General features: G+C 38.5%; 2 protein-coding genes across 4 annotated transcripts in view; both read left to right on the top strand.

The window, feature by feature from the left end:
* Positions 1–7,784, top strand: meak7 (MTOR associated protein, eak-7 homolog). The gene is made up of 9 exons (XM_084735034.1): positions 1–65; positions 788–964; positions 1,354–1,617; positions 1,773–1,917; positions 2,064–2,275; positions 4,115–4,301; positions 5,465–5,583; positions 6,527–6,706; positions 7,336–7,784. Exons 2-9 carry the CDS (start codon positions 794–796, stop codon positions 7,462–7,464), a joined length of 1,407 nt encoding a protein of 468 aa, XP_084591160.1. The 5' UTR covers positions 1–65; positions 788–793; the 3' UTR covers positions 7,465–7,784.
* A 2,656-nt stretch (positions 7,785–10,440) lies between these two features.
* plcg2 (phospholipase C, gamma 2) overlaps positions 10,441–23,647 on the top strand; it is a 29,167-nt gene continuing 15,960 nt past the window's right edge. For 2 of the 3 annotated variants that reach the window (XM_084733767.1, XM_084733765.1), the window contains exons 1-9: positions 10,441–10,589; positions 17,895–18,086; positions 20,452–20,601; positions 21,462–21,555; positions 21,651–21,698; positions 22,079–22,163; positions 22,463–22,543; positions 22,652–22,695; positions 22,829–22,901. In XM_084733767.1, the coding sequence (XP_084589893.1) occupies positions 17,903–18,086; positions 20,452–20,601; positions 21,462–21,555; positions 21,651–21,698; positions 22,079–22,163; positions 22,463–22,543; positions 22,652–22,695; positions 22,829–22,901 (759 nt within the window). In that variant the 5' untranslated portion in view covers positions 10,441–10,589; positions 17,895–17,902. Of the gene's footprint in view, positions 10,590–12,292; positions 12,427–17,894; positions 18,087–20,451; positions 20,602–21,461; positions 21,556–21,650; positions 21,699–22,078; positions 22,164–22,462; positions 22,544–22,651; positions 22,696–22,828; positions 22,902–23,647 lie in introns of those variants that run through there. The other variant, XM_084733766.1, reaches the window with a different exon arrangement.

Here is a 23,647-nt window from a genome sequence, read left to right as displayed (position 1 = left end):
CAGGAAGTTTACATTTTGCTGTCGCTAGATGCAAGATGGAAAGCTTAGCTGCTCTTCTTTAAAAGGTTAGCGGCACACAGACACATCTCGTATTAAAGTTGAAGCTTTGAGGACATCATGCACTTAATTTATTCAACTAAAGAATTTTATATAACGTTAGAGCCATTTGCGTTGGGGATACAGTTTTTACGTAATGTCCTGCTTTGTTAGCTAGCAGGAGCTAATCATCCAAGGTCCAAAATAAAAAGTTTTTATGATTTAACATACAGACCAGCTATATTATTAAATATTGCTAATTAATAGTTCAGTGATTATTAGCAAACGTCTATATCGCGTAAAACATGACTCTAAAGACCCTTAACAAAACGTAGGGAAACATCATCTCAAACAACACGAAATAACATTGTCATTTAACACACTGAATTGTATGAATGAAATGTATTATTATATATAATATTAAATGCTTTGTATTGGTCTAGCGTACTGTTATATTGTTATACGTTACATCTGCATCTTTTGATCGTATATACTATACTGAATGGGTGGAATATGTCAGACTTCTATGAGCTTGCAAAGTAAATTATTAATTGAGTGTCAAACTCCAAAACTGATTTATGATATCATCTTTTTAAGTCCTCACTAAGTAAATTACATTATAATGCCTGATATACAATACAGTATAATGTGTATTCTGTTTTAGGGTGGATTTTTCCTTTAATTGCACCTCACTGTGTGTTAACATAATGACTGTGGTGTGTGTGGTGTCATATTATATGCCAAAATGTAGAGCACCATGGGTAACACAGAGAGCGTGGTGGTGCAGAAGCGGCTGGCCCGCTTCCGCCCCGAAGAGCGGCCTGTGGTTGAGGGGGTGTTCGACAGGCTACAGGGTGGTGCTGGGGGCCCTTCAGGATCCCACGGGAAAACACCAGCAGGGAAGACAATAACACTTGAGATGCTCCAGGTGTGGAATAGTGCATGCAGGTGTCATTCCAAATATTTATCAGAAAAAAAGTAATGTAACACATTAAAAGTCAAAGCATAAACAGATGAATCTATTCTATTCAAATATTTGACTTTCCACTATATGTAAAGTCAGAAAATGACTGGAAATGTAAATTTTTAATTTAATCACCATTAAAGGACTTCCCATGCCTACATACATGACATACACAGAAACAGTAGAGGTATACTGTCATTTTCTTTTTGAATTTTATTGTCTATTTTTTATCTATTTAAAAGGCAAATTGTGGCAAAATGTGCAACTGAACAAATGTCATTACTATCCAGTGGAATCTACCAGTAAAGGTAGTTTCTGCCAGTTTGTTCACCTCCTCCTTTTCCCTCTCTCAGTCGTCAATGGGCAGCCTGGCACCAGACTCTATGGTGAGGAGAGTCTACCAGTGCATGTGTACTATTGACCCTGGACTGGCAGCATCTGCAGCTTCTGGGAGGTGTAGCACCTCTGCTACCTCTGGAGTAGGTCGAGAACAATTGGTCATCTTCCTAGCAGACACGCTGCGAGGCACTGCAGAAGAGCGGGCTCCTCTCGTCATGGCCATGTCCCAGCATGAGGCAGGACCAGCACTGGTTGTCACATGTGAGCAGGTGGTAGTGGTGAGTAGAGGGTAAAATTAAATAGGAAATAATGTGTCAATTTCTGTTTTATTTCTCTTCTACTACTTTATATTTTGTCCCAACCCTCCTGTTTCATTCTGCTTCCTCCAGCCTTCCCTACTGACGCCCTGCTCTACTTTCCCCTTTCTCCACAGTTCCTACAGGACCTGATTTCTGCTGTAGTTCAGATTCTGGTCCACAGAGGGCGTCTGCAGGGCTGGAAGCCAGAGAGAATGGGTGATGGCTCCCTGGGTGTAAAACTCCTGGCAGAGCAGTTGTGTTCTGAACTCAAATCCCCAGGTAAACAGGTGATTTGAAAGACTTTTGATATATTAAAAGTAAAGAAATGTAACTGTTGATTCTCCTCTCCTCTCCTCTCCTCTCCTCTCCTCTCCTCTCCTCTCCTCTCCTCTCCTCTCCTCTCCTCCTCCTGTTTCACTCCTCAGATCAGGGAGGTTGTGATGTTTCTTGTCTAGAGGACTGGATCTTCAGGGTATCCCAGGTATCTTTGTACCTTGAGATGCTGGTAGCTGAGGGCCTAAAAGTGGCCCTTAGTGGCCGACCAGCCCCCACCCTGCTGCCGCCTTGCAGGGAGACACCCTGGAAAGAGCTCAAGAGTCTACTGGACCTTCCCACCCTCATGTTTCTTGCGCCACAGGTCAGAATGCTAATGTAAATGTAGAATCTCTCCAAAATGTTTTAAATCTTTCTTTGGCTTGAACTTGAAATTTAAAGATTTGGACATTTAGAAGTTTGCTGTAGCACCACAATCAGTCACAATTTTACCCATGTTGTTGTTCCCAAGGATGGAACGCACTGCTGTGCAATATTTTCTGACTTTTTATTGGAGGCAGTTTCAGTAGTAAGAAGGAAAGAAAGACAAATAAAGAAAGGAAGAAGAAAAAAGAAAAACAGTCAAAAAGAAAGTGAGAAGAAAGAAAAAATACCAGCAATACCAAGAGGCTTACAACTGATGATGCTCAGTCTCTAATAATATTGCACCCTGCTTAACCCCATTTGCTGACATTAAAACCATCAAATATACCACATCCTCATATGACCTGCATGTTTTTATGGGTACACCTTAACTCATGCTGACTGAGTGAATATTAAGATGATTAGTTAGTGGAATATGCCAGTTGTCAGTGGTCACGGTTAACTCTTGGTAAACCACTTCTGTTCTACTGACTTACTGAAACTCAGCTGTCAAATATGAAGAGTTACAAGCCTGGGCTGATAAATTGCACACAGCAGTGACATGCCGTAATAATCAGCAGTATATGTCAGCATGAATTGGTGTAGTATGTCTGTAGAGAGTGGTATTTGACAGTGGAACATGAGTGACATGCTGTTAATGAGTGCTGTTAGCCAGTAGAGCAGCGGCATACCAGTTATCACCAGTGCCGGATATCAATCTGTCCATCAGAATTCTCTCAAACACTTTGGACCAGCAACAAGCATATTTCTAACAGGAACTAACAGCAGTGACATCATTGACTCAGGTAGAGCCAATAAATGAACCCAGTAAATCAGCAGGAGGAACAGTTTTTTTTTCCATCATACTTTATATGTTTAGCAGTCGTATCAGTTCCACATGCCTTATTATAATCTAATTCTATTAAAGCTTCAGACAATTCATCACGTCACTGTCAAGCCCTCTTGACATCATAAACCACAAACCTGTTGCTCTGCACATGAATGTTTCTGCAATAACTTGAGCACATCAGCTGTGCCATTTACACCACTATTATCAGATGGTAAATGAGTTTTACTGTTGTTTGTAGTTTTGACCTCCTTTCAAAACTCATTGAAGTGTTACTTTTCAACTTCCTGGCAGAGAAGTGTTGATACATTTTTTACACTCCAACACAGGTCCATGCCAAATGTTTCAAGCTCTCATTTTTACATTTATAAAAGGAACCATTTGCCACCATACTATATGCTGCACTGTATTCCACAATAATACAACAAGCAAAGCTCAGATGACTTGTTTGTTGTGCTTTCGTGCAGTGCACATCTGTATCAATCTCCAGGAAGTTCTGTGATATTCACAAGACGCTGAGCTTGAATTGTTTTTACTAAGATCAAATACAATAAGCCTACTACTGTTACTTTCATTCTGATAATGTGCTGTAAGAATTTGGTTGTGTGTTGAAGAGTGACTGATATTAAAGCTGTCATAAAACCACAATTAATTCACACCGGTATTTTCATTTATTCTGGCTGATTAGACTACTCCTCAGGACTCAAATTTATTAATTTACTTGCCCTTGTTGAAATGGGAAAACTTTCATCTTTATTTTTTAATATTTATGGAATTTTTTCACAGTTTGGTGACAATTACATGCATATCTCCATCTAACTTTAACCTGAGTGATGTCCTAATCATCCACGATACCTGAAAATACATGCAACACCTTAAATCTGAAGCTTCAAATGTAGCACTGTTCATATTCTTACACAGTCATTCAGTACAACTCTATGTTAATCTCCCCAGTTGCCAGACAGCTACAGTGCCCCCTGGAGACTAGTGTTTTCCACACGGCTGCATGGCGAGAGCTTCACCAGGATGGTGGCCGGCCTGACAAAGCGTGGGCCCACGCTGCTGCTAATCAAAGACACGAAGGGACATATTTTTGGGGGCTTTGCCTCCCATGCCTGGGAGATCAAGCCTCAGTTCCAGGGTGAGAGAAGGGACTAGCTCTGTCTAATCACACAGAAATTTCATGTTGCATGACTTGTAGACCTTAAAGGCATTTTTTTTGTATGAATGCTGTCTCAAGTTTATCAGCTGACTTCAACAATTCTACAGAGAACACAGTAACATTAGTCTACATGACTCACTCTCTGATGCTAGCAAGTGAACCAGTGGCACACAGTTTGTAGCATTTGAAATACTGATAAAAAAAACACTAGGATGACTTTCTCTTAACATAAATGATGGTAATGCAACAACTAACCAGTGATTGGATGAGCTTGAAAACTTGAGCAAATATAATGCACTTTCATACTTTTAATTAAAACATTTAAATAATTATTAAACTTCACTTTGGTAAATTGAAGGTCATATAAGGCTAAAGAATATACTTGACTGTGTATTTTAAGGATCATACAAAACATCATGTTGGCATTGCAATAAATAACTACATCAGCCATAGTGTTAAGAAAAGTCTTGTCCAAGCTTCATATATTACATTATGGCTTGCCAAGTCTGTATCTTTCATATAGACCTTTTACACAGCAGACATTTTTGTTACAGCAGGAAAAGCACAGGTGTTTTAAACCATGGCACTCCTCCATATTGATGTTTTTTTCATGGCACCCTGAGGCGCAGGATCAATCCTTTCCTGTGGCCAGCTGAGGTCAGCATTTCGTTAAATCTTGTCATTGCCTGCCATGGTCACAATTTCAGGCTGCTGTAAACCAGGAAGATGCATCTTTAAGGCACCCCAGGGTGGTGCAGGTACCCACTTTGGGAACCACATTACTCAAGATTTACAGCTGAATTAAGATGGAACAGTAGTTGAACCCTGCATGAAACTGCTGGCTCTGTACTGCTGCATACAGAACAGGGGTGATTTGTGTAAATAACTTGTAACACATGATGACAAATCTTCATAGAAGTCAGCCATGCAGGAGTGAAGTGTGTCTCTGATGGATAACAGGGAATTTAGGCTTTTAAATCCAAAATGCTATCATGTTGGTGTAGACCAGACCACAGATCAAGACTCATATTAAAGCACCAATAAAAGGACGCATGAGGAAGTAATACCACTTGTTTGAATACTGTGGGCTGTCACTTGATTTTTCACTCAGATCTTTATAATTTGTATATTTGTGTGTGCAGGCGACTCCAGATGCTTCCTGTTCACTGTGTTCCCCAAACTGAGAGTTTATACAGCAACAGGATACAACCAACACTTCATGTACCTCAACCAGAATCAGCAGACCATGCCCAACGGATTGGTGAGACCACACTAGCTCAGTTTAGAAACTTAATTATGTCGCTCCTGGCCTGTAAATATCACATGGAGTTTAAAGTGTATTCCCCTTAATTTATTCAGTGCACTGAGTGAAAATATTACTCTTAGATGTAATGATAGGATTGTTTCTGATTTGGTGACAGTTGTTTATTACACTGATTTTTTTAATATATATAACAATGTATGATATACATTGTCTTTGTCACTGTGGTAGAACAGAAACCATACTAATCAGTGAATAAACAGGGTACTGGTCTGTTATCATGTGTTACTGTAATAATCAGTAAATGCTGCACAAATCCATATTTCTAATTAATAACAACTATGTCTATTGTTATAGTGGTTGATTGTGGTGAAGAACGAAAAGAATTATCACCCAAGAGCAGCCGGCCACTCTGCTCTAATCTGCGTTATTTTCACCAGATGTATGCAGCTGTTTTCTATGAAAAAGCTCTGATAAACCCACTGCGTTCTACCTGTCCAGCACCAAAACAGCAGACAGACACAGTTAGAGACTAGCTGGTCTTTTTTTCTTTTTCAGGAGTTGGTGGAGACCAGAACAGAGCTAAAAAGAGATTCAGTGTTTCAACACAAACTTTTCTGACACATTCTCACAGCAACTTATAAAATGATAATACGTTAACATTGTGTTTTCGGCTCATGCTGCTTTAAAAGGGGATTTTAAAATTCAGAAAATTCTTAAACTCTTCAGATATGATATTACTATTGGTAGCTATGGTTTATATCATCATCTGGAGCTCCAGCTTTTGTGTTATACAGAAACACTACATTGTTTTATATCAGAATGTCCCATCTAAATGTAGAACAAAGTAGACTTACATAAAGGACAAAATTATTTTTATTACATGCTTGTATGGATTTTCTCTCTCAGTCTGTTGTTCATCATATTTTCTTGTCTTCATCAGGGTATGGGTGGTCAGCACAACTACTTTGGTCTGTGGCTGGACAGTGAGTTTGGCCGTGGTCACAGCCGCGCACGACCCAAGTGCACCACTTATGGCAGCCCTCAGCTCTCTGGAGAGGAGGACTTCACCCTGGACACAATGGAAGTGTGGGCAGTCGGGAAACCCCCGGAACCAGAGGAGGTGACAGCCATTGCTCTTGTTTCATTTTTGTCCTTTTCTCTTTGGTTTGGTTAGGAAAGGGAGGTTAAGGGGGGCGGTGAGGTTATGCGGTCCGCTAACCATTTGGTAATCAGGAATCTTTCAAGGAAGGTCTGTGTGGAAATGTAGCTTGAGATAATTCCACACATTTAGACTCGGAGTGTCCTACACTGCAGGCTCAAAGCAGTGTTCTTGACAGATGTTACAGTAATGTGCAAGGGCTGCTGCAGTGGGTGGAGACACGTGGAGAAAACAGCGGGGCCATCTGCTGGGTGGTCAGAAACTCACAGGGGCTGTGGGAGAGATGTGGGCATGAAAGAGGGAGACAGACAAACGTAGGCAAAGCCACAGATGTAGCACTTTGATGCCTTTTTTGTTAGATATATTCAAACCATATAAATTTGTTTTCAGATCCTAATGTTTTTTTTTTCCCAATGTTAGATAATGCTGCATTCAAATGCTCCTTGAAAACTCCTGCTTCAGAGATGGGTCATTGCAAATACAAATAGAGCACTTCATTCATATTTCAGCTTTTTTTTACATTTAACAGTCGTGTCACATGAAATATGGAGAATTAAATTCCCGATGTTCCTGTATGTTTTGTTTTTCAGGGCGAAGAGGGGGAGGGTAAGAGGAGTATCCTGGATGTGGATCCAGAGGTCCAAGCGATAATGGAGATGACAGGGAAGACTCTGCACAGTCAGGGCCTCAGGGAGCCAGAGGAAGACCAGGAACAGTGAGGGACAACAGGGAGATAGATCAAAATACTCTTACCTTATTGAGGCTCCTGGTCCACCTGGCACTGACACAAGTTGGGAGTTCATCATCTGACATAGCTGGATACCATTTACATCTGTGTGTCTCCAATCAGATTTCACTTTACCTGCCACTCATTCTGTTTGGACCCTTTAACACACCAACTGCTGCTTATTATTATTTTAATGGCACATGACACTAAAGTCAGCCTCATGTCTACACCGATCAGATGTTGTTGGCTATGGAAGAGGTCATCACAACATGAACCAGACCGACGAAGCCTAACTAAGGCAGCTTAAAGGCATCTTGTTTATAAAGTCTGCTTCAACTCTTTCACACACAGCTCATCTTCAGAGTGAGAGGGACTGATGTGTCATGGGTGCGTTCACACTTATCTCCAACAAGCTACGCTGGTGTATGATATGATGTATGATCTTCCCCAGCCGTAGCCTCAGTCAACCAGAATGCAATGCATCTACATGCATCTCTATTGAAATCTCTAACTGAAGCATTAGGTTGAGGAAAGGGAGCACAACAAACCAGTACGTTACACCATGAGCATTTATGTGTAACAGTAAAACAGTACAGAGAATTATCCTGAAGGTCTGGCTTCAATGTGTGATCATGAATTGCTGCATAACAGATTATTTCACAGTTTTAAAAACCCTTCAGGTATAGGAGACGTAATCTGACACAAGCCTGTTAGTGTCTCAAGCTGGTTTACCTTCTGAGCCATTATATTTATATGGGAACATGTCAGTAATGACAGTACCCTTCATAAACGGTATATCTGTCTCAGAAGCTCAGGAGTTGTTCAGGGAATATCTCGAACACAAGAAGACACATCAACTGTTTGTTCAAATACAATATATTCTACGCACTGTAAATACTTAACCTCTCCTCAAACTTACAGCTGTGGATAAGCTTCATGAATGCAAGAGACAAAAACTTCTTCTATACCTTTATACCAACCATTTTGTATTTTTCTGATCAAGGTCTATGGTTTGTCCACTCACATCAGGACGCAGACGTTAGAGGAGAGGTTGTTATGAAGTCATTTGATCAACAACTTGAATGAATCAACACAGGCAGTAATATGGTCAGAAATGTGCAGTTAGAAATATGTTCAATAATTTCAGTTGTCATAGAATATCGTGTTTGGAGTTGATGGAGGATTTTCTGTGTGTGTGTGTAGTGAATAAATTATTGCAGTGTTGCTTGTATTAAAATGACAGGGCGCCTTGAGGCTGCACCTACTTTGACTTGCGTTTCTCAGTGAGAATACTGTGGTAATTAGCTTAGTCAGTGTCATTTAATCTGTAAAATGTCGGCTGTAAAATGTTGCCATAAACATTAACGACAAGATCTCAAGATCACCACTTTGACATCTCTAATTGCACTAATACAAACACCTGTTCAGAGGCTGAAAGGCAACTCTGTATTCATTCCCCTCCTCCTCTGTTCTGCTATCATGCAAATTACTGAGGCAAGTTACACATGCAAATCTGTAATATAATCTTACAGCAGTTCACACAGTGGCAGGAAGAACATGGTTCCATAAAGAATGTTTACACTTGTCATATTTGTGTATGGAAATTATTTTATTATTTTATTCCCAGAAATGTGACTATGTTTTGAGCCACTGGATCACCTCACTACATGATCTTCATGACACTTATTTCTCCCCAGCTAGATAAAGTGCTGTTTATAACAACTGGGCATATATTGTATGGGCAGTCACCCTTTATTCCTTAACATATCAACCAACCAATCAATCAATAAACTTCACTTGTACACTGTAGTACCTTTCATACAGGTTAGGGAAGTTGAAAGTTCTTTATAGGCCTTTTAAATAGGTATGCCTATGACAGTGAACAATGGACAAGCAGTACACAGATGTTATACATTATGTTGTAAATATATTTGAAATGTATTTATTTTCACACTTGTCATATTTTTTCTGTATAATCGTTTTTTCAAAATCACACTCTAACCCAGAAGTTTTATTATCAGATTCTGAGTCAGTGGTTCCCGACCATTTAGTCTTGTGAGACTCTAAAATTAAGAAATGTCTAATTCATTTGACTTATTTGAAAATTTTTTCAGTCTTGAAGATACCCATTTATTGGAAAATAGGGATCTAACACACTGGAAATAAATGGCTTTCTCTGCTACTACTACCCTCATCCACAATGATTTCTTTCTAAAAAAAATTTTTAAATTTGATAAGCGTGAGCAATTTGTAAATTGTGAAGCATTTTAATGATTAAACTACTGCTAACAGTGTATTAGTAAAGTTGAATGAGCAGTTACAACAATAAAATGCGTACACATATATGTATATGTATATATACACACTTATATATATAATTTTGAAAGGGATCATTCTGCAGCATATACTTACTATACGTACTTGCTGTTACAACTTTTGCATTTTGACTTCACTCCTAATACTTTTAGTTAAGTATAAGATCTGAATACTCTTAACACCACTGAAAACAGATGGACTAAGAGTTAAAAAAAAAAACTGTTCTGACCGTATTTATTTAATTCACTTTAAATTTATAACGGATTGTTTCTAATGAATGCAGTAATTCTTGTCTAAGGACCCCCTGAACCATCTTAATGGACAATTAGGAGTCCTCCTACCCCACTTTGAGAACCACCTGTTAAACATATGCTGACGGATTGTGTTTAAACTGGTCTGCACTCAGCACTACAGAGTGCGGACTGTGCAGCAGGTTTGCACATACAGTGAAACAATCGATACATCGCGATCCAAAACATTGATTTTGAAAATATGTCAGTCTTCATCCCGACAAAGTGACAGCTCACTCATATGCAGATGCCACTTTCACAGTCTAGTTTGCATATACCGTCCTTGCTTCCGGACTTTTTTTTTTTTTATAACTTGTAGGCTATGCCTATAATGCAAGTTAACTTTTACTTCCTTGTACACACAGATAGAGGAACTGACCGTTTTGCGGCTGGCCTTTTTGTCAACACTCTACATCCTCTGCAGCCTCATTTCATAACTTTCAAATCATGATCAGATAGAAAACAAGCGCCAACTTTGTAGAGCTGAGTAGAATCGATTTCACTTGTAAAGGTAAGTCTTTTACTTTCTTAAAAATCTTTTTTAGTTCGTGTTAAACTGCCTGTGGTCTGACTGTCAGTAAAGCAAGAGGAGGGGAAATCCGCTTTTTACTGGCAGCCTATCTGCTGGGCTGCAGATGATGCGTTTCTGACCAGACTCTGCTCCCAGCAGCATGGAGTCAGTCAGTCAGTCAGTCAGTCCTGCCTGTCAGACGTCTGTGCTACCGGCAGGATATACAGTGTCACGCTGCATTCACCAGCACACTTCAGACTATGTTAACTGGTTATACACGAGTGATAAACACTGCTGTTTCATAGCATAAACAAGTGCAGACACAAGGATGTAGCTTTTGTGCATATATGTCACCGTATACAAGGCTGTTGACAACTTTTGTAATTATTTATATATTTTTTTCTGACTTTAACAACAAGGACTTTGTTGGCCGGGCTTAAAGTTAGAGGGAACACCCAGCTGCTTGCTTAATTTTCAGTGAAACTCCACAGCTGCATACTGTACGCTTTGTTAATTTATTAGATCCGCCTAACACAAAACACCAGTCTGACACACCGGTCTTGCAGTACTTCGTACCTTCATGAAGGTTAGTATGTTCCGTTTATGGCAAATCTAGTTTTAGAGAGATATTCTTATATCTGTTATCTCTATTTAGAGAGATATTCTTTTGACTCTTTGGTTGCTGTTGTAAGTTATACTATCTGTATTAATATTAAAGGACTACAGGTCTATATTAGGGGTGCTTTACATGTCTCTAGGGTCCAAGCATTGTGCTGTCAAGAACTGTTTTAAAAATGTTTTACAACCAGAATTAGTCCTGATACCTGGCTCTCCTCCAAGTATTAATAGACTTTTTTTTCTAATAAAAGTAGTCTACAGTGCTATTTGGTGTAAACAGATACACTTAAAGACCAGATTGGAGTTTCAGTAGTATATATTATCTATATTATATCATAGCTTCTTCAAACCTTCAAAACAACTTCTTTAGGGATGGACAATAATATCAGCACATCAGCAGTAACCGTTGACATAGTCTATAAAATAAAATACATTTTGTCTTGGCCCAAAACCACCATTTATACCGATATGACAGGCCTTGTGCATGTGCATGATGCAGTGCAAACTGAACTTGAGTGCACCACTGCTTGGTAATATTGGCACATCATCAGCATCAGCCATTAAGGCTTTAAAATGAACCTTTCTGCCCATATGACAGGTCAATAAAATGACCCTTTAATCACATGCTCATGAGGCAAGTATGTCTACAGTATAGGGTAGGGTTGCATAATTAATCAAACTTTCATCAAAATCACATTATGGCTGTCTACAGCTTTAAAAAGGTGCAATATTTGTTAAAGACAAAATGTGTGTCAGAAAACATAAATTAATGAATGTTGCAGGGCGGAGATGTCCTGTCCTATAAATCAGATTCTACAGGCTTTTCAATCAATATAAGAATAATGATGTACAAATTACCATTACCTCTAATATCACAAATCATATCACAATTGCAATTAGATATTTTTTTCAAAATTGTTCAGCCCTAGTGTGGAGGTTTTCAAAGTGTGTGTAGCTGACAGCAAAGTTGCTATTTGCAATGATTGCTCAGTTTTGGTCATATGAGGAGGAGCCAAATCACATTCCTTCAACTCTAGACATTTAATTCCGTCATACTGATCATTACGACAAATTTGTGAGGAACGAAGAGTAACAGACACCAGTGGAAAATGCCTGTTAGCAGTATTTTCTTATTTGCCCACTGAAGGTGTGCATTTTAAAAAGTTTTGCATTTTATGTCTGCATGTGCCGGTGGACCATCACGACTGGAACTGATATAGTAAGTTACTTTGCTATAGGAGAGACCTGATGCTCTCTGCAAGCAGGTGGAAAAAATATGCACATATATTGGTATCGGCAATCAGCCAAGTTGGGTTGGAAACTATCGACGTATCGGCAATACCGTGCATCCCTACTCGTATTAGAAGTAGAGGTATCCTTTTGGCTAAATAGACCTTTCTTGTGGCAACAATTTTGACATGTAATAGTAGGTTGAATGCAGGTGTTACCATTGATTCAAATCAAGGTTATGTACCCCTCTGTTTCATATCATGACGGCTGCTGTGAAAACTTCTAGGTTTGCTGGCTAATTTGTTCTAGAGCTGACATGTTTGTGGAGTGCTAAAGAAGCTGTCTCTGAAAGTGGACTGCCATGGTGGGTTAAAACCAAAAGATGTATTCTTGTCAGAGCTTAGCCATAGATTGAGTATGTATGTTTTTTTTAAATTGTAGACAGTACAGATTGTTGAAAAGATAATTTCCACTTGTGTCTTTTTAATTGTGTCCTTGAAATGAGCGTTATAGCCTGTAGTGAGGTGTTTGGTGAGACTGGATGAATATCACCCTGTTTTAATCATTTTAACACACGGAGCAATATCCATTGAAGCCATGTTTCTCTCAACCTGATGAAGGTTGGTATTCACTCTCTTTTGGTCTCTACCACCTTCTGAGAACAATATCTGGCTCTTTAGCTGCTCAGTTCTCCTCCAGGTAGTTTGCGATTTTGACTGTTTGCCATTTAGTGCTGGGCAGGTTAACTTTTAGCTGAGAACAGCTGCCTGCTGCTGATGTTGATCAGAACACTGAGAGTAAATGTGTTGTAAAAGCAAAATGTTACCATGAATGTACCTTTAAACTGAATTAAAATCATCTTTGTAATGGACTATCATAGCTGTTTTGTTTTGTAAATATCAATAATACACATGAATATCTTAAACCTGTGTTAAATGCACAGCTTGCTTTGTACTTCAATCTAAAACCACATTAAAAAACAAAGACATAGCGGAGTAGCAGACAGTGAACTGTGAAGTTTAGTCTACTCTGTTGTCACTGAAACTACTACATCATCATCTGGGCTTTTGTTTAATTTAATTAGTGATCATTTTTCTGCCTATGTCACATTTGTTTTTGGATTCTGATCATATTTGATCATATTTAGTTTAACCAGCGAGTTTGTAGGTGTGTGTATTTACGTGTATACATAAGCATTCCTTTGGTGTGTATGGGACAGTGTTTTGGTGTGTGTCTGAGGAATGTCACACCAACAGAGCAAACATGTTAAAATTCAGCACAGGGATCACGTCGTTGTTTCATATAAAGACTGGTTTATTTGGATTTTTTTTGGTTTGTGGATGTGCAACATGAACATATATGACTGTATTGGCACAGTATTTGTGTTATGTATTCTTGCTGCATCAGTATGAAGAAATTTGTTAGTCTAATTAAGTCTGCAGTGATCCCAATAGGGACAGTCCCTTTACAGGGGAAAAGGTTTCAAGAGGGAAAAACGGGGGAATAGTTATGTAATAAGTCAGTTAATCATTCATTTCAACACTGAAGAAGGCTTGTTAGTTTTTATGTTGCAGGTTTTATTAAAAAAAGCAAAAAAAAAAAAGCATCAAAAGTTTTTTTTCTGAAATTCCTTCTGGACATGACGTGCATTTCTTTTTTAATTACATCTAGATATGAGGAATGGGGTCCAGGTTTTTTGTTTTTTTTTTGTTTTTGTAGTGGTGGGGGAAGGGGGTGGTTACCTTTTTGTTGTCATTTCAGTTTAAAATTTAATTCAACACACGTCTTCCTGTGGCACTGTTTTGTTTTTATCTCTCTGGTCATTTGCAAGTTAAATATTAGATATTGTGGTGTACCAGACTGCACACTGTTCAACACTTTCAGCTCCACAAGTCTGAGTGCACACTATTTCTAATTAACTTTTTTATCTTGCAGTATCACTGTACCATATATTCCATTTGAGCCATAAAAATGCCCTGGATCATGAGAAGCCGAGTTCTTGTCAACGTAATGACAAATTTTCCGATCAGATGTTTTATGTTTTATGTTTTTCCACTAAACTGTTTTACATTGTACAAAGAAAATATCGGTTGGAACAATCAGTTTTACCCAACTCGAATCAAACGCACTCCATCCTTACTACTACTACCAGTGCCTGATGCTATATACTAATAGAGTATGTGCTATATTAAATAAATGATTGACTTAGAGAAGTGACTGCATTGAAACAAAGGCAAGAGACTGATAATAATAAAATGAACTGAGGCAGAAACAGAGCATGGTCACAATAAGATATGCATCTGAGCTCTAATATTTGCATCTGATATTAATACTGCTGTCGTATGCGAGGGAAAGTGGGTGAAAATTTTAAGGGCCCACAGCTGGAGAGGACACAGAAACACCAGCAGACAAGAGAGCAGTGGGGTATCATTAAACAAAATAACCTGCATGTTGTTATATTTACCTAAATATCGATTAAATATGTAGTTGTAAATTTGGCACACCAAATGTTTTTTTGCAAGTTTCTTGAACCAAGGATTCTGATTCAAAACTAAGACGTTAATCAGCTTAAATTATTGATATGATATTCATAAAAGTTAAACTGGGAGAAGGCAAAACAGAAGCGGTGCGGTGTTTGAAATGTGGGTCTTTACCAGACAGGTAGGGTAATAAAAAGATGCTCTTGGTTAGGCTGCATTATGGGAAATGAAGGATCCAGGGATTTCAGAGATTGACTCATGCTAGAGGCTAAAAATCAGGATATCTGAGTTTCTCCTCTTTCAGTTTAGACCATTATTTTTAAACTGTCTCCTCTGAGTCCCCCAAGTTTATGGAGGTGCAATACTAAATTGTTTTAAGGGCCTTTATATTGATTATTAGGGTGTGAAACATACATGTTGGATGGACTTTGAGAGCTTCTAGTAGTTTAGCAAGCAAAGCAGAAAAAAGGTGAGAAGAGATGGACTAATAAAAATTAAAGGATCCAACAAATGAACAAAGAAGAACCATCCTGTTGACACTGGTCATTAACAGGATCGAGGCTGCAACCAATGATTGTTTTCATTATTGATTAACCTGCTGACATTTCCTCAATTAATTGATTGCTCGTCAAAAAAATGTATGGAAACAAATAATGGCTGTTTTGGTCAAAGCATGTTGTTTTTGATACTTATAGTTCAAAAATTACAGGCCGAAATGCAGTTTGTTGTTATAGTGCCACCATCTGGCCAAATTGCACCAAATTCAACACTGTACTTCCTTGGATCCTCAGCAATACATTCAGTAAGTGTGCATTCAGTCGAAGGAATGGTTGTCAAGAAATTATCTGAAAATATTCAGCTGCGTCTACGTCAATAGACTATGAATGAGTTTTAACTATAAAAGGCTGCGGCAAAGCAAAAATAGAGTTACTGTGGATTTGATGTTCTTCCACCCACTCACCAGAACATTTGTGGGAGATGTCAGCTTCCTGTTGTTGTCTGAAGAAGAATGCAGACAGTGAAGAGGATGCTGGGTCATCACACAGCTCAATTTTTGTCTGCAGGCAGTTCTACAAAATTTCCAAGTAGACATTGCTGTAGGAGTGGGATTTGAGGTGGTGAAGTGGTTAAGATGTTAGTAAACAAAAACTTGGCAAATATCTTGATAATCTATTCATTGTTTGATATATATTGACGGGTCCCAGCTTCTTAACGGACCAGTGTGTAGGATTTAGTTTCATCTAGCGGTGAGCTTGCAGATGAAATGCAAATGTTTCATCTCATGCTTCCATTCTAAGCGTGTAGGAAAACCTACAGTGACCACAAAAACTTGCAAAAAATGTTAAAGGCCATTTCTAGAGTCATGTGGATGTATATGGCTGAGGGATCCAGGCTGAGTCCAAAATGGCAGCAAGAGCCTATGAATTCTTAGACTGGTGGTTGCCAGACCTACAAATTTTAGTCATATAAGGAATCAGAACTCTCATGAGAAATAAAGATAGTTTTGTCATCTTGGCCAACCTGACCAAATTCCTTTGGTGAATGACAATGACAGTAAGCTGGTGAATACATTAGTCATCACACTACAAAAACCCACAGAGAACTCGCAGCTTAGTGTAGCACAGTGCAAAACTGGGCAGGTTAAGGATTCATAGATACTCATACTGCAGTCCAGTGTATCGTGCCTGCGAACACATTTATATTGCTCTATGTGGTGTGTGTGTTTTCCTCTTGACATTTACATCCATATTCACAGTCCCTCTTCCTCAAAAGATATGGATTAAATATGCATCTTCTGAAGAGTGTGTCCAGAGTTTGTTTGAGTATTGTTTGTTAAATGAATACATTTCTGCAGGTTGGCCTGTATGTTTAGCTGGACTGGTTTTAAGTGGAGTGCTTTGTATAATGTGAAAATTATCAAAATGGCTTTAGCAAAATGGATTTCGAACAATTTGGTGGGGGAAAAAAGATCCTGTTAAAGTTTTTTGTTCTGTTTTCAGGAATTTAGATTAAGATACACACTGACATGAAACTAGCACATTGTGAGCAAAGACAAAACGGCTTATTTGTAAAAAAAACAAAAACAAAAAAAAAAACCTTAAACATTTAATTTACACAGCACTGACAAAAGGTTACTCATGAATCCTTGTGCAATCATGAGATGGCTAATGGACTATAATCCATAATGCGAAATGAGTTAGTTAAGTATTGAAACATATCGGCCAATCAGTTGTATTATTAACCGAAGTGCACAGACACTGTGAACAGATTGTTTTGTAACTTCATATGTAAGAGACTCTGTCGTACCCTCCACCTCAGAAACCACCAGCGAAGATGCAGAGGGTGAGAATAACACACCTAACATTAGTCATGCTACAACCAGAGTGGACAAGCACAAAAAAGAGAAGACACAAATGTATATACTGTATGTAGTAGGGGGTCCCTGCTGTGTCTGTCTACCAGCTAATGGGCCTTAAAAGTGTTGAAGACCTCTGCTATACAAAATAAATGTGCCACCCTGTGCTAGTGTAAGGTGATAAGCTATGCATTTCAACTTTGAGCCTGGGACTGTATATCCCTGTAGATCCCCTAAAACCTGTTGAAATATTGTATATTAATGTTGTAACTAACACAGAAATATGTTCATTTTGCATAAAACTGTCATGTAAAACATGATGGTCAGGTTTAGAGGATACAAAAACATTGCCTTTCTCTTTCATATTTACTCTCCAAATAACCCTGATGATCTCACAGGGGTTAGTTTCTCAGACTTGACACAACTAACAACTTGAGCCACTAAGACATTATGCGACTGTTTTGATTGGATGAATAGTACCTGTGACTAGTTAACTGACCTGTATGTGTAAAAAAGCTTCCAGCACCTCAAATGTTTTTAATAAATTAAAGCAGTGGTCAGCAGCTGTTACAGTAGTTGCCAGTGAATCAACATCTCTGTGTCTCTCCTGTCCTGTCTCAGCTGCAGAGATGGCTCGTTGGCGGCAGCAGGGCGAGATGACCGAATACAGGAAACTTACAATCAAACGGGAAATGGAGATGGGCGTGGTCATGACGGTGTTTCGGCAGAAGGCAGAGCGGCTTACTGTGCAGGTCATCATGGAGACCCGGCAGGTGGCATGGACACGCACTGCTGACAAGACTGATGGAGTCTGTGAGTATGCCGTACATACTCACACAACACAGTGACAGTATCTCCTAACCATTAAAACCACCGGGCTGGTTACTTTTCTATGCAATTAATTGATTGAATTAGTGTGTACAACTTGTTATTTGCTGTCCATTTTACATTTTACATGAATGCACAATAAACAGTGATGATAAGATCTGTTGTTTCTTCTTTACAACACAGGGTTGTGGAATGAAATTAGAGTTGTAGTTCCTTCATAAAATACAACATATATACAGATAATTAATGGAATTCAGAATGGAATAGGATAAAAATATAAAACAAAATACTGTAGAATAGAAATGATATGCAAGCCGAAAATTATTTCCATATATACATGCAAGTATGCACCCAGGAGTTAAGTGTGTGCATGTAGCATCATCAGTGCAAAAACACAGAGTCCTTCTCCCCTCAGCCTGATGGAGTCTTGTGTGTTGCATCCTGACAGCTCAGACAACAATCCGCCTGTCAAGTGCAACAGCCTGGTCCAGGATGCTGTGGAGCAGGTCTCTCTTTGTGGGCATAACATTCTGGTTTCCTGTTTCTTTGCCAATCTGAATCACTGACACATTTCTACGCTGCAGACATACTTAAATTGCATACACATAATTAACACGTCATCTTGTCAGCCTGTCAGATTGGCAGAAATGTTCATTTTGGGTTGATGCCAATATTTCATTTTAAAGCCTTGTTATCATGTTATATTGTCATGCAGCTCTACATTACCATTTTTGCCTCTTGTAATGCTGTAAAGCAATTTTTTAAACAATGGGCTCCAGTTCTGCTGGTACTGTATCATGCACACATCAGACACACATCAGTATTCAGGCAACTTGATATACAAAAACATTCCTGCCACTGGTTCCACTCTCTTTCCACTGATCAACAGTGGTAATGCACAGAGAACCTTAAAACATGAGTGTGAATGATACAAATTTCAAAATGCTCTGAGTAGGAAGGAAAAGCTCTTAACAGGTTTGTCACACTTCAAGAATACAGACAGTGTGTTTCGGTGAGAAACACTAAAAGTAATTAAAAAAAAAACAAAAAAAACCTGAAGCTATTTAGGCTTAGAGGGAATTTTTGAAGACGTGCATTGAGTCTGTGGTGTTCATCAGTCAATGACTTTGGAAAAAATATGTTACAGGGGAAGAATAAATGATTATTAATAATCTGGTGTTGATAGCAAAGTTGTATTATAAATTCAGCAGTATGTAGCCTGTACACGATTTTGTGTCATCTGCTATGACATGTTAGTTATGTAATCAAGCAGAAATCACCATGGCTGAATGCTGAGCTTGTGCAAGAGTTATAAGATGCAATACCTCTGCTAGATACTAGATACTAGATGTTTGATTTTTAATAGCTAAAGTTTAATGCCTAAATTAGTTTTATACAAACCCCACTATAAGCCATTAAGCTAAGAGGGGGGTTTGTTTTTGGCTGTGGCTAAGCTGTCACACACGGCGGTGATGGTTTCCACTTGCAGGCTTTATATCACCTTTTCTCAGTCTCTGCACTGTTGGCCAAAGGTTGAGTGACCCCCCTTTTATTCCAAGCCACCGTTACATTCCTTTTCATCTTAACATTTATCTTGTTGGACACTGATTAACTTCACCAGTGCAGGTATGTTTTCAGTGTGTTTCTGTCACATAAGCAGGAGACAAAGCTCTCATCATTTCCTTCCCTCATTTTCTCATCTAGTAACAAATTGTTAGGCGTCAACACCATACCATAACGACGTCCAAATTTAAATCAGTTTAAGACCTGGAAAAGATGTTTAAAGCATACTATTCCATGTAGCCATTTTAGAAAATTTGCTACCTAAACCCTGAGTTGTTGTTTGTTTGTCTTTCTGTCTCACAGTGGAATAATGGTCATCATGCTATAGAAAACTTTCAGGTTATGCAATGATCAGTCAGTCGTCAGCCCTCGGGCAGCAGTATTCAGTGTCATTAAATTCAGGAGAATTCATTTTATGCATTACATCCCATCATGATAGCAGAACAGTCATGGCTGCAAAAGGGGTTGTGGTGTAGCTGCTGTAAAGCATGTAAACCACTGTTTAGACACGAGTGTGCATGTCAGTGGCCATGTTTTAATATAGTCACTTGCCAGCATCACAGTGTGTCAAAGCATGAAAATAACCGTGCCTCAAAGGACGCTAACTATAGTAGTGAGCAAAAAGTGTGAAACTGAAAAAAAGAAGCATATAGCAGCTCATATAGAATGTTTTATGATTCTGACCGTAGATGAAATGATGTCTTCCTCAACAATGGTAATTTACAAACAGTAAATCATCCCCTTAAAAAATAATAACCTCCAGAAATGTGTGTGTGCTGTGTTTCAGTGGACCTGTTTGAGATCAGAGAGGTTCGCCCAGGGAGGAACTCCAAGGACTTTGAGCGCTTTAAAGATGGAAAGGACAAACACGCTGAAAACACCTGCTTCACAATTTTCTATGGCTCAATGTTTGTCCTCAACACCCTCAGTCTGGGAGGTAAGGTCCTCAAATCAAATACTATTTTCAAATGATTTCATGAAAAGTGGGTATCTGTTGTATTGTGTTTTAAGTGTAAGTCAATACATTTGTATGTCTTGGATATGATTAATGTTGTGAGGACTAACAACAACATTCTGAATGAAAACCTCCAGTATGCCAATTTTCAGATTTGTCAGTTTGACCATTATTAGCAAAAGGAATAATTCAACATTTTGGAAAATATCCTCATCGTCTTTTCGTCACAGAGTGAGATCAGCCTGGTTTAGCTTAGTATAAAGACTGGATGCAAGGAGAAAAGAGCTGCCTTGGGTCTGTCCAAAGTTCAAAATGCACCAACACCTCAGAAGATGGTGTGTTTATACAAGTTAGGTTCCTTGTTAAATCCTTACAAAACAACAGTTTGATTTGGGGGGCAGTGACATGTTAGAAGTATTTCTTAACAATTTATCCATTCTCCCAGAACTCATGGTCAAGTTGCCAAGAACAGTTGGTGAGCAAAGATTCTGGATTTAGTCTCCACCATGGTACCAAACCTGGCAACCTCACTGTGATCACATGACTTCATGACGCTGCCCACAGTCACTGTGTCATTTGTCAAGAAGTAGTTCAGCACAAAATAACCACAAAAATCTTTCTGCTTGAGCAGAGGGTAAACAAACAAAGATGCAATTCGTTAATCAGTTAGCTTTGGAGTTGTTGGCTTGCATGTTTTTATATTCTCAACAGAGCAGGCAGTCCTCCAGTCTATATGCTAAGCTAGGCTAACTGAAGTCCTAACTTGATCTACAGCTCATCATCCCACAGTGATAAATGTCTGTCCAGCACAGTAATACTACTGTTTATTCCTCATTTTCCAGCTGATTCTGTGGAAGATGCTCAAAAATGGCTGGATGGACTAGAACTGCTGAGGCAAGAGACACTGGCAGCTCCGACTCCAGTCATTATAGAGAGGTACACGCACACATGCACACATGCACAAATGCATTCACACAGTTATTAATGATAAAGACTCATCGAATCATTGATCTCTGTAATTCTCTCTTCAGCTGGCTGAGGAAGCAGATGTATTCAGTCAATCAGACCAAAACAAACAGGTACAGTGTTTATACATATACTATATATATATATATGATCTGGTTACTCAGTACTAGCTTAGTATGTCAGTGATAATCAATATTTGTCTTATGACTGGTATGATATGATTTGATAAAGCTATGTTAATTCACTCATAGGTAAAACCAGTGTTTTCTGTGTGAAAAAAAACTACAGGGTTAGGGTACTTTACTTTAGGGAACTTGTTTGCTTGGATGCTTTTTGGAAAAATCACAGCTTTTGTTCAAAATTGGTGAAAACTCTCAGGGATTTTTTTTTCGCGTTGTGACAGCATATCATCAAGATCATCTTTGTGATAAACAACAGTGAAAGAGGATTCCAGCCACATGATGTGTGTACTGTTGGTTTTTGTCTTTCCCAGCATCTCCATGAAGGAGCTGAAGGCTCTGCTTCCTCTGCTGAACTACAAGGCCCCCAGCTCTCGTGTTCTCAAAGACAAATTCCAGGTACTCTTCTTTTCTTCTAATCATCACCCTTATCGTTGCCACATGGAATTAATTAATTCGCAATATTTTACTTTTTGTGTGTGTTGCTCTTCCTCTAAGGCCTGATTAAACTTACACAGACATTGTCAATATAGACAAAGACTGCTGGTGGACTGTTACATAATCGTTCTGAAATGAAAACCTTTCTATCATATCAGAAATTAACAATGACTGATTAGACATGACCTGATTTGGAAATAAAAAATCCAACTTTTTGTAGGTGCTCTTATAGTCAGTGCTTTTATGTTCTGCCTTCACAGGAAGTGGGAGCTAAGAAAGACCGCCTGGATTTTGAGCAGTTTCATAAATTGTACAATCATATAATGTTTGAACAGAATGAGGTGAGCCTGAATTGATCACATTAAAGTTATTATATACTGTTTGTATACTGTATATTATTATATGTATGTTTTTGCAGCATTTTCATCAATATTATTCTTTAAACTCAGATCCTTGATGAGTTCAAAAAGGAATCCTGTACCTTTATTCTGGGGTGAGTTCATGTTTTTCTCATCTTTGCTTTACCTGATCTGAACAAACCCTGATGTGAATGTAACTCAGCTTGTAAAGATATTATAGCTTACCAGCATGGTTTGACTCTGGGTTTGTGGTCTTCTGTTACACAGTAACACTGATAAACCAGATGCCTCAGCAGTTCTGCTTCATGACTTCCAACGGTTCCTCATCCACGAGCAAAAGGTAAAATAAGCTACATGATTAGTGCACTAAAGAGAGCTGTTGTTGCAACTCTGCAGACTGATTTTTTTATCTGATCAAATAAGAGCAGCAGTTATTTATTATTTTTGTCATTAATTCATCTATTTTATATATTTTTGATTTATCTTCAAAACTAGGTGACAGTAGAATTAAAGAAAATTACACTTTCAATTTTTGACGTCATCCAACAGTCCTGTTGAAGACGCAGAGTATCAAAGCTACTGGGTTTTATTGGAAGGTTATAGCTGTGTGTCGTGAGCATAAAAATGTAATGACGTGGCAAAAAAAGTGCCCAGAATTGACCCCTGAGGTACTCCAAACATAGATCTAGCCAGTGACAAGACATGATTGCATGCTGGTAATGCCAGAAATTCTGACCTCAAACTTCTGAATGTAAAATAAACAAATTTCAAGAGTGTTCAGGATTTGGCTGATAGTTTCATAGAATTATAATGTCAGCACTGCTTTGCTTTTCTTTCTTCTTTCTCCCTATCGTTTGTTTTGTTTTTACAAATTCTGTTTTCTTTACATCATATTTCATTCCATTTTCTTTACATATTGGCCTTTATAATATCTGAAACACTGTCATTACCTTTGGTACCTGAATAAATCATCCCAGTAAAGTACATCTCCCTGACATTTTAATTTAATTGAATGTAATTCATAATTAGTATGTATATTATCATAGTTGAACTGATTCTCTGATAAAAGATGAAAAAACATGTTCC

This window comes from Lutjanus erythropterus, chromosome 13, assembly GCF_056507025.1.
Source record: "Lutjanus erythropterus isolate fLutEry1 chromosome 13, fLutEry1.hap2, whole genome shotgun sequence".
NCBI lineage: Eukaryota > Metazoa > Chordata > Actinopteri > Lutjaniformes > Lutjanidae > Lutjanus > Lutjanus erythropterus.
The sequence above is the reverse complement of the archived record's forward strand: the minus strand, read 5'-3'. Positions and strand labels throughout refer to the sequence as shown.

Coding starts and splice junctions, on each gene's coding strand:
- meak7 (XM_084735034.1), top strand. CDS start 794: ATGGGTAACACAGAGAGCGTGGTGGTGCAGAAGCGGCTGGCCCGCTTC. Junction 1,618..1,772: donor CATGTGAGCAGGTGGTAGTG/GTGAGTAGAGGG, acceptor CTTTCTCCACAG/TTCCTACAGGACCTGATTTC. Junction 5,584..6,526: donor AGACCATGCCCAACGGATTG/GTGAGACCACAC, acceptor TGTCTTCATCAG/GGTATGGGTGGTCAGCACAA.